Source organism: Heterodontus francisci, chromosome 16 (assembly GCF_036365525.1).
Source record: "Heterodontus francisci isolate sHetFra1 chromosome 16, sHetFra1.hap1, whole genome shotgun sequence".
In the NCBI taxonomy this organism is placed as follows: Eukaryota; Metazoa; Chordata; class Chondrichthyes; order Heterodontiformes; family Heterodontidae; genus Heterodontus; species Heterodontus francisci.
Window position 1 is genome coordinate 91,878,653 of NC_090386.1, and position 11,580 is coordinate 91,890,232.

The following is an 11,580-nucleotide window of genomic DNA, read 5'->3' on the forward strand; positions in this document are numbered from 1 at the left end:
AATGCTGGAACCATTCAGCTGAGTGGTTCCAGCATTTCTTGTTTTTATTATCTGATGGCTGTTTGTGAGAGCTTGCTGTGCACAAGTTGGCTTCTGCATTTCCTACATTATAACAGTGACTACTGCATTGGCTGTAAAGTGCTTTTGGAGCGGATGTCGTTGCCCCTAGATTGAACAAGGTAACAGAATAAACAAACGTTAAGGGCTCCTGATTTGCTATCCAGTGAGCCAGCTTGATAGTGACTGTCTGGGTGGGTGTTGTTTTTCCTCTCCCCACAACCAAATAGCCTACCTCTCATTATCAAGACTCAAAAACAATGAAATAGTCACTTGGATAACTACATCACTGCAAGAAGTCAACTTCAAAAGGATACAGGAGCACACGTTTGGGGGAAAATGAAGTGAGGCAAGTGTGTGTCCTGAGGTGTTGGCTGGTACATGGAGTTATCCAGAAAACACATGCAAACTTCTGCTTGAGTGAGGGAGCGACTGAAGCAACCTAGCAGTGTGTACTTATTATGTAAAGCAACAAGGAGGTAGAGGCGTTGGGTTGTGAAGTTTAAATATATACACACACAATATTTAGTATAAAATCACAACCAATGATAAAGGATAGTTTCAACAAAAAAAGCACCATTAGCAAAAACATGGCACCATTATAGGGACACTTGTCTGAAACATGTCCAACCTTTGGGAGCCCAAGGTGCACGGTCCCATTAAGGGAGGGGCAAAACTGTGTCACTGATGTAATGGTTAGAAGGATTTGCTGGACGATTTAATGAATTCTGGAACTTTGCCTTCTGGTGAAGGAATGTTCTGCAGCCACTCCCTGTTTTGAAGAAGAGGTACTTTGATAGCTAGTGAAACAAAAAGAACATGCCAAGGCTGGTCACAGGTGGGTGTGAGGCTCAGACCTGAGGGCCTAGTACAGGAGAAGTGCCAAAATAGTGTCATTGGAGAAAGAAAAAAAAGTTTGGGATGGAATAGGTTTTCCCACAATCTGCTATTCCCTGTGCAGTGAGGATATGCAACAATTCAGTAAGCCTTTAATAAAAAAAAAGGGGTACTGCACTACTGGATTTTATTTCCCCCAGTCCCCCCAAATCTTCTGAAGGCTTACAGTTCCCCTACTACTTTGCCCAGGAGGCCATTCTTTTTCACTTTGAGCCTGGGATGCATCATCAGTTGGCTGGTCAACCAAGATGGGCAGCGCAGTACAAGCTAGCTACCCCACAGGGTGCACTTCCCCCAGTAGAGGATTGTTGGAGAGTGCCGAGAACACTGGCTGATTTGTACCCATCGCCCCTAACCCAGGGGTACAGACTAACTGTAAAAAGAACACTGATCACACATCCCATACACACCAACGTCATTTTAACTAGTCAACAGATATCAAAAATACTCTTAAAATTCAATAGAATTCTACCTGCCCAAACAGAAAAACAACCCTCATTTCACAGCACCATCATGGTGGAAACTGCTCAAAGCAACTGCACCAAGCACTAGCATTCAGCTTTTCAACTGAAAACACAGCTCTTCGGAGTGCAGACTCTAACTGTTCCAATCTAAAGGGATTGCATTCCACTTCACTCTATAAATAGCACCAATCCTCATTGAAAGGAACAGCCAACAGCTTAAGGGGTCAGTGAGTCTGCTAGAGAGAAAAAAAAAGATTGCAATAAAATGCCCCATGATGCTTCACAGGAGCATTATAAAACAAATCGTGACACGAGCCACATAAGGAGATATTAGGGCAGATGACCAAAAGTTTAAGAGTAGGTTTTAAGGAGTGTCTTAAAAGGAGGCAAGACGGAGTGTTTTAGGGAAGGGACTCCAGAGATTAGGACCTAGGCAGCTGAAGGCATGGCCACCAATGGTGCAGTGATTAAAAATCAGGGATGCACGAGGGGCCAGAATTAGAGGAGTGCAGGTATCAGAGAGTTTTGGGGCTGGAGGAGATTACAGAGATAGCGAGGGAGCAAGGCCATGGAGGGATTTGAAAACAAGAGATGAGAATTTTAAAAATCCAGGCTTTGCTTGACCAGGAGTCAATGGAAGTCACTGAGCACAGGAGCGATAGGGGAACAGGACTTGGTACAAGTTAAGACACAAGCAGCAGAGTTTGGACAACTTCAAGTTTAGAGGTTAGGATGTGGGAGACCAGCTAGGAGTGTGTTGGAATAGTCAAGTCTAGAGATAATGAAGGCTTGAGGGTTTCAGCAGCAGGTGAGCGGAAGGGATGAAGTTACAGGCGGAAATAGGCAAGAGAGCACAAGAGTGATCAGATTCCCACAGCATGAAACATAGGACTCTTCTCGAACTGAGATCTGGCACTGCAGCCCTGTACTGATGCAAGTCATTTCAAATCATGAATTTATCTGGTTGAGAGTAGTTTTTAAATGAAGCCAATTGTACAACATGACATGCACCACTCTGACAACAGCCCAAGTTTCATGCCAGGAAAGCAAAAACATTTCATTTAATCATTCTAAATGATTCTAGCAGAGGCCATTCAGCCCATGTCCATGCCAGCTCTCAAGAGCAGCTCAGCTAATCCCACTCAAGTAAACCTCTCAGCAAAAAAACAGTGTATTTGAGCTAGTGCCAACTTTGCTGCCATGCAGAAGAGCACCATACAACTGGGACCCCATCCCCCTCCCCCACACAACAAAAGACAAACAGGCTGTGGAACACTTATCTCCTGTGGCTCAGTGGGCAGGACTCTCTTCTAGCTCAGAAGGTCGTGGGTTCAAGTTTCAATCCAGGTCAAAGCACCAGGGCAATATGGAGGAGTGCTGCACTGTCAGAAGTGCCTCCTTTTTTTTTTTTTTAATTCTTTCATGGGATGGCAGTGTTGCTGGCAAGCATTTGTTGCCTACTGTTAATTGCCCTCAAGAAGGTTGTGGAGAGCCTCCAGCAACTGCTACAGTCTGAATGATGTAGGTACACCCACAGTGCAGTTAGGAAGGGAATTCCAGGTTTTTGACCCAGCAACAATCTTTCAGATGGGATGTTAAACAGAGGCCCCATCAGGTGGATGCAAGAAACCCCTGGTACTATTGAATAGCAGGGGAATTCTCCCCGGTATCCTGGCCAATATTTATCACTCAACCAACATCACGAAAAATAGGATTATCTGGTCATTTATTCTATTATGGTTCGCAGAACCTTGCTGTGTTGCAAACTGGCTGCTCTGTTTCCCTGCATTACAACCATGATTATAATCTGCAATGGTTAGCTACCTCAAACCTTGAATCTCTCCACAGATGCTGCCTGAACTGCTAACCAATATTTTTTGTTCCTATTTTAAGTACTAATTGGCTTGGAAGCACTGAGACAAGCTGAAAGACACGATATAATGCAAATAATTTCTTTGAAGTTAGTAAGCAAAGGATCATCGTACTCGAGACAGTGTCCCTCCCATCCTAAAGATGCAGCCCTACATCACCAATTGCACCTCAGGTGAGCAAAAGGAACCTGGCTTTATACATTACCTCTCACCACCTCTGGATGACTCGTGAAGGTTTGGAGCAGTGAAGTTCTGTTTTGTAGAAAGCCACAACATCTATTGTATTGCAAGTCATTGTGACCACAAAACAAAACGGATTCAGTGGGAAAATCTACCTAATGTGCAGAGTCATCCAGAGGAGGTCACAAGTTCAACTTTAAGCCAGGTTTAGTGGTCGGGCACTGTACCCAGAGTGGTAGGGAAGAGAAAAAAAAAAGTTAGCCCAGGATTGAGTGGAAAGTACTTTCAAAACAGAATTCAAATGCACTCTACCAAAACATCTGAAGCAAGGGCAAGCCATGCAATCCTGCTTGAATTACCTTCGCTGTACAAACTCAGCAATCCATTTGCTAATTGTTATTGCTACAGTCCTTCACTTTGAACTGTACAATACAAGTTGACCATGACCCTATCCCATCTATACTAAAGGTGGCTTTTCCACCTTGCAATGTGTTACTGGCTCCTGTAGCCTGGTCAGCCAGCAGACCCTTGTTTTAAAATACACCCACCTAGGGGGGGGGAAAAAAAATGTTGAGCATTATACAAATGCTTGTCTGTGCATCATCATGTTACAGCAGTGAGGCTGACAGGTATCAGAGTATAACAGCTGAGTCCATTTCATACTTGGCCACAGAATCTGCTTGAATGGAGGAGCAATGCTTTCACTGTTGGTGGGTCTAGTGTTCCATCAGTTAAGTGACAGACACATAGGACCCCACAATAAAAACTCTTTACAATCCCAACAAACTTTTATTAATATAGCACCTTTAACAGCACAAAACATTCCAAGGTAATAACCCACACAAATGTGACACCTGAGCCACAAAGAAATATTAGGACAGATGACAAAGCTTGGTTAAAGATATAGGTTTTAAAAGGAGTGAGGCAGAAGCAGAGCTTTGGGCCTCGGTAGCTGAAGACACAGTCACCATTGGTGCAGTGATGAAAAATTAACATGAATGGCTGTTTCACCTTTGCATCAATATTTGCAGATTACAATGAAACTTGGAAAATGTAGAAACACGGAGGAAGATAACAGACTTAGAGGACAGGCAGGCTGGTGGAATGAGCAAACATGTGGCAGATGAAATAACAGAAGGTGTGAGGTGATACATTTTGAAAAGATGAATGAGGAGGCAATAGAAACTAATGGTACAATTTTAAAGGGGGGCGCAAGGAGCATACGATGAGGGCCTTATACACAGATCTTTGAAGATTTTATAAAGAGGTACGAGTATAAAAACCAGGAAGTTATGCTAAACCGGTACAACATACTAGTTTGGCCTCAGCCAGAGAATGGTGTCTATTTCTGGGCACCAGACCTATGGAAGGATGTGAAGGATTTGGCCAGGGTACAGAACAAAATTTATTAGAATGGTTCCAGGGATGAGGAATCAGTTACGTAATAGACTGGAGAAGCTAGGCTTGCTGCCCTTAGAGCGGAATAGAAGAGATCTTCATGAAGGGTTCAGATATAGAGTAAATAGAGAAACAAGTAAAGAGAGAAACTAACCAGATTTTGTTTTTTATAAATGGGCAAAAGAACCAGAGGTGACACGAGGGGAAAAAAAATGACTTTACGTAATGGGGTTAGGATCTGGAACGCACTGACTCCAGCTCACTGACCTTCCCCCTCCACCCCAAAATTAAAAAAAAAAGACAGGAATTAGAGGTGCTCAGTACCGACCGATTAGATCAGTTGGACAGCAAGAGTTCACCTCACTAGAAATCAGACATTACTTCACTGTATTCCTCAATCTCACTTCCCCTACACTCACTTGCAAATTAAGCTTCTGGTGCATACATTTAGCTTTAGCCTCAAAGCCAAGTTCTATAGACCAACAACTCAGAAGGGGAACTCTGCAGCATGCCCAGCTGTTACACGAGGGTTTATTTTCAGCAATGCCAGCTGCAGCTCTTTAGTTATAAAGAGAATACAAGGAAGATGGACCTTGGGGAGGCAGTGGCATAGTGGTAATGACACTGAACTAGTAATCTGGAGGCCCAGGCTAATGCCATGGGGACAAGGGTTCAAATCCCACTACGGCAGCTGGTGGAATTTAAATTCAATTAGTTAATAAAAATCTGGAATGGATAGCTAGTTGCAGTAATGGTGCCATGAAACTACCATCGATTGTCGCAAAAATTCCCCTAATTCACGAATGTCCTTTTGAGAAGGAAATCGGCTGTCCTTACCTGGTCTGGCCTACATGCAACTCCAGACCCACAGCAATGCGATTGACTCAACTGCCCTCGCAAGCCACTCAGTTGTCAAGGGCAATTAAGGATGGGCAACAAATGCTGGCCTTGCCAGCGACACCCACATGCCATTAAATAAATTACAGACTGACATTATGCTTTTCCTCCCCCAGAATAAAGTGATGAAATATGAAGTACACCTGAAGCTTACTTATGGCTAGCCCATGTCCCACTGCATTGTCCATGTGGCGTGAAGCCTATCTTCAATGCTATTAAAGCAGTTTGCACTGCATAGTGTTCTTTGAAGAAGTCAATTGTTTCCCTGGCACGTATGCAAACCAAGAAGAATCCACTGGGATTGCCACCTCTGGCAAGTTGGATCAGATCCAACCCAGAGCAATGGAACGAGACCCTCCTGTCTGCTAGCACCAAGGGTCATGGCTCAGTGGGCAGTACGCTTGCCAAAATTAGAAGGTTGTGGGTTCAAGTCCCACTCCAGGACTTGAGCAAAATAAATTAAAAAAAAAAAAAAAAATCAATCTAGGCTTATACTTCATGGCAGTACTGAGGGAGTGCTGCACTGTTGGAGGTACCTTCTTTCAGAGGAGATGTTAAACCAAAGCCCTGTTTGCCCTCGGAGGTGGATGTACAAGATCCCATGTAACTATTTTGAAGAGCAGGGAGTATCTCCTGTGTTCTGGTCAATATTTACAAGAAAATGAAGCAGAGTATCGGGCTATTATCACACTGCTGTTGGTGTGCAAATTGGCTGCTGAATTTCTCAACAGTAACTACACTTCATTGGGACATCCTGTGGTTGTGAAAGGCACTATGTAAATGCAAGTCTTTCTTTGAAATAAGAACAAAGTGTGCCAGCACCAATATCGCTCATTGGAAAATAACTTCGATACTTCGCTGTTTCAAAATGTTAACAAAATTCAGATTGAGGGCAGCATTTGAGTATCCCGCTTGTGGGTAATGCACTGCAGACAATATTAGTCTGTATTATGTGGAGATAATCCAGTGTCCAAAATAACTACATATCCTAGAGCTGATCTATGCAATACAGAATTCACTGGCAGCAGTCACAGGCTGGAAATTAATCTGAGGGGTAACAATCTACTCAACTTTGACCTGTTGACTGAACCCTTTGATTGAATTGCTGTCTGTCGTCTTCTGAAACATTGGAACAGGAAGAGGTCATTCAGCCCCTTGAATCTGTTCCACCATTTAATTAGATCATTGGCTGATCTGTATCGCAACTCCATCAACCACCTTGGCTAGGAAACCCTTAATCCCCTTAACCAACAATCTCACCTTTGAAATTTTCAATTCACCCCAGACTAAGCAGTTTGGGGGGTGGGGGAGGTGGAAAAGGGGGAAAAAAGGGAGTGTCCCATGTTTGACATCGCCCCCGAACAACCTGCCTCTAATTTCAAGGTTGCACCCCCTTGTCCTGGACTCCCCCACCGGAGGAAACAGTGTCGGTCGGTCAGTCTATCTCCTCCCCCCGCATTAAATACTTTAATCATTTTAAAAACCTTAAATTCTTTCACCCCCCTAATCTAGGGAATAGAAGCCTAGTCTATGCAACAGATTTAACACTTTCAGCCCAGTATCATTCTGATCAATATTCTCTACTGATTCAGAGATGATGGGCAGATTGTGTTTTGTAAAATGATATCTGTGCATAGATAGCCCTTCAGAGTGGGACAGAGCTAATTTTCTCAATCCCTTAAAAAGAAAACCCAAGATTTTGAGATATATTTCCCTCTGTAAAGTCAGTCATTTTTAAACTAAATTCTATTGATTATAAATTGCAAATATGTAAAGTGATTTCTCCCCCCCCCCCCCCGACGATTGAGGTGCTTTGGGAGATGCAAATGCAAACTCATTCTTTCGAATTCATGCACAGAAGGAAACATTTGTTCTTTTGCACAGTAGCTTGCCCGAGGCATTAAAGGGGTAGATTTACAATTCCAACCCAGGATGGACAGAACAGCAAACCAAAACAGCTCCAATTACCAAAAGAACCTCTGCCGTTTAGTTGTCTAACCTGCTTGGATATGTCACTATTATAAATCATGTGATCTTCAAATTGTTACTGACTTGAACTGAGGTTTAGAAACTAACAGAAGGTTGTCCTAAATTTAAAAAAAAAAATTGGGCAAACAAACTCTTGCAACATTTCAAGATTGCCATGGTTCAGTCACTAGTAAAGTCAAGGCTAGGGCACCAACAAATCCATCAACTTTATCCAAATTAGAGAGTCCACGATAAACCAATCCAGAAAAGACATCAGAGGGGTGGGACAGGTATTGATCATATGAAATATCCTGCAGTATTTCCTACCCAAGCTATCATTATGGCAACAATTGGTGCTGCCTTGTTTGTACAGTTCTTTCCAATGCCATGGGGGCTACAAACTAAAGGATTCATTAAACAGGCTTTGATAAACTTTTCATGTGTTTGCCAAACAGTGCAGCTAGACTGTGATAAATGACATTCCTGCACATGGAAATATAGTGCTACATCAGCAGGCAGAGTGAAAGTTACATTGTACCTCCCAACAGAGGAACACCATGATCTATTTTCCTGTGTACAGTTTAAAAACAAAAACTAGAAAACCCATTAATTAAAACATTGATTTAAAAGGGCAATTTAGTAAGGGAATTTTTCAGAGGAAAAACACACCCCAGTGTGTCCCAAGTAACCATGACCTAACTTTTTGAACTGCAGGAATTCCTGGAATGCTGATATGTTAGATGTTTTCAGCAACTTTATAAATCATTATGTAAAAATAAAATACATAGGGGTGCCACTACATTTAAAACATAACAGGGCAGCACTATTGCAAAACAACAAGCCTATCAAGGTTTGGTAGAGATTGAATGATTAAAAAGCCTTTAAATAAATAAAGAGGGAAGCAGAATTAACATTTCAGGTCAATGACCCTTCACCAGAACTATTTTCAGCAATTATGGTTTCCAATTCAGATTTCCAGCATCTGCAGTATTTTGCTTTTACTTCAAAATAAATATTGTTTTTCATAAACTTGTTGTAAAAGTTCCTGACAGATGTGAAAGTGTTGAGATTTTTTAATCTTGATGTTTGGTTCCAGATACAAGACACTAGGTTTACTTTACATGCAGGGAAGGGGAAGTAAGTTATTCTCTTCTTCCGCATCTTCCCCCCCCCCAAAACCCCCTCCATGTTACCTGGTAACAAGGCAAGTGAATATCACCTACACTTTTACCAATGGAAAAGGAAAAGTGGGAGACTGTAAAAATGCCACACGCAAGAGGAGATATTAACTCCAAAAAAAAAAAAATGTCACTCATCCCTCTTCATAACATACAAAAGACAGACCAATAATCTGCTGAGAATCACTGTCCTTTTGCAACATTTCTGAAATCTTAGATTGGAAATTAACTCAAAATTATGACATTGTCATTTCAGTACTAGTTACTCCCAATACGACAATAGAAGATCTCATTGGAATATTGCCAGTTCATTCCATTGCTAGTAAACTTTTATTCATTACCTGCATTGCCATATGTGGTTTCAAAACACCAAAACTGAGAATAACTCAGTTCGAACAAAGTTAGCCAGTAAAATGCAACTTCAAATTTCTATGGGGAATTGGAAATATAAATTTATTGAAGAAAAAAAAAATGACAGGGCAATGGGATTAATTAGAAAGTTTTACCAAAGAGTTAGCAGAGGCACAATGGACTGAATAACCACCTCCTCTGTGCTACAAGATTCTAACCATAGCAAATGACACTTCTTTTGATGGAGATGTTGCGACTTAATCATAAAAAGTAAAAAAACTTTTAGAAAATGCTTTCAGCAAAGTATAGGATCAGTCCTTGAGTTGCTACAAACTTAGTCCGAAGCATTGAAACATTGTAATAAACAGTCTGGTGGGGAATTCATTGCAAGATTAAAACATGCGACTGATAAAATACTGGTGTTAAAAAGTTAACAATGAAAATGTTCATTCGTGATTTAAAATCCATCCATAAAAAACAAGATGATTCAAAGTTTTACAAAACTGTCGGGAAAAATACGGTTATGGGAGACACATTCGGTCCAAACAGAGTATTAATATAAAAAAAGGTAATTAATATCATTTACCTTTCATACCCATCCAAAGGGGTAATTACCCACCCGCTCCTGTACCCTACAGAATGGGTAGATAGGACAGACACTCCATTGTACTCTAGCACCAGGGGGTAAAGGGGAGGAGATAGACAATCCGCCTTAACTAGTCACCCCCTTTCTACACCATGTCCCCCTTCAACTCCGGAAAACGTGACTGAACCTTTGCGGAAAGGGGGCAAATCAGTGCAGGTTCCAAATAACCCCAACTTCTTGTTTCAGAGAATAGCTACTTAAGATGCCTCGAAAGTCACGTTTCAAATTCAGTCTGTGAAAGATATTTGGGGCGGGGGCGAGGGTGGCTGTCAAAAGGGGGAAAAACAAAACGAGTAAAACTAAGTTTCAACACAGTTAACGATCCTCCCGACGAAATCACAGGGATTTCTACCTGGTGCCATTTCATTAGTTAAATAAAGTTAACGAACACACATACCTCCGACTGTCGTTAAAGGAGGAAATTAACTCCCCTCGCCCCAGAATGTAAATCCAGATTTATTCCCAACTCGTAGGAAAATAATGGCTTCTTAAAAAGTGATTCCGTTGAATTATTTCAAAATTAACTGCAGGATTCACGGTGTTACATCGGTTTGTGTCTCATTAATTGGCTCCTCTCGATCCGAATTTAATTTTAACAAAAAAAAACAAGTTAAAATAAAGATCCCAAAGACTCATGCCCCAGTATCTAAGGCGCTAGGATCCTGTTTCTGGATTAAAACTATGGAAAAGATCAAGAGTCCCCAATGCTTACCGTCTTGGCTGAAGAAGTGCCCCAGAGGGAAATCAGAAACAGCGTAACTAGCGCCGTGATTTTCAACATTTTCTTTCCGAAGTTTTCGATAAAGTTTTCTCAACTTTAGTGAACTGTTGTTTTTGTCCTCGCTCTCAAAAAAAAACCGACTGGGCAGCGCGCTCTCACAGTCAGTTCTTATTTCCTCCGATTTTCCCCTTTTTTTTAAAGATATCACTAGTTACAAATTTGCCAGCGACTTTCCTGCGTCAATTTCCCTGATGTTTCAGTCTCTATCGCGTGTGCAATAACAATGGGTCAGTTAGCCAGCAAAACCCAATTGAAGAGCAAACTGCTTCTCTAATAACTCCCTGTACAACCTTCCTGCACTTATATACTGCCCACTCCCTCTCGCTTCGCTCCGCCTCTATAGAGCGTAATTTCCGCACAGTCTGCTTTCCCAATACGACAAAGCTCAGTTATGTCAGAGGGGAAAAAACGAAGCCGAGCACGTCGGCAATGGGGGGGGAAACCCTTGGCTTGGAATTGGTTTCAGTTCTCGTGGTATTTTCCCCCTTAGTTTTTTTTTTCGGATCTCACAAATTAAAGGAAAGACACCACACCACCTGACATTAGGAAGTTTCATTTATAGACACGGAAAAAAGTTCATTTAATTGATTCAGTCCAAGTGCGTCCTTCCCGGAAACTAGCAGGGGAGAGAGTGAGCTCATTATTTTGGTCATTAATTACAGGCTTGTTTGAAGCTTTCGGTGAGCTGGAGGGTTTTCCCAACGTCACCTGTAAGCAGGAATTTCCTCCCCACCTCACTTTGTTCCTTTAAACCTAGCTCTTAGACCGAGCTTCCGGTCGCCTCTTCTAATAATGTTTCATTCTTTAGCCGAGTGTCAAAGTCTGGGTTCTTGAGCGTCCCTGCTTTTAATCACTCCACCATTGGTGGCCATGCCTTCAGTTGTTTGGGTCC

The 11,580-nt window shown here is 42.0% G+C and overlaps 1 protein-coding gene across 1 annotated transcript in view; it reads right to left on the minus strand.

Annotated features, from left to right (window-relative positions):
- sdc4 (syndecan 4) overlaps window positions 1-10,982 on the minus strand; it is a 29,389-nt gene extending 18,407 nt beyond the window's left edge. Inside the window, exon 1 of the mRNA XM_068048634.1 lies at window positions 10,620-10,982. Within this exon, the coding sequence (XP_067904735.1) occupies window positions 10,620-10,688 (69 nt within the window). The 5' untranslated portion in view covers window positions 10,689-10,982. The remainder of the gene's footprint in view (window positions 1-10,619) is intronic.
- Between the last annotated feature and the right edge of the window lie 598 nt (window positions 10,983-11,580).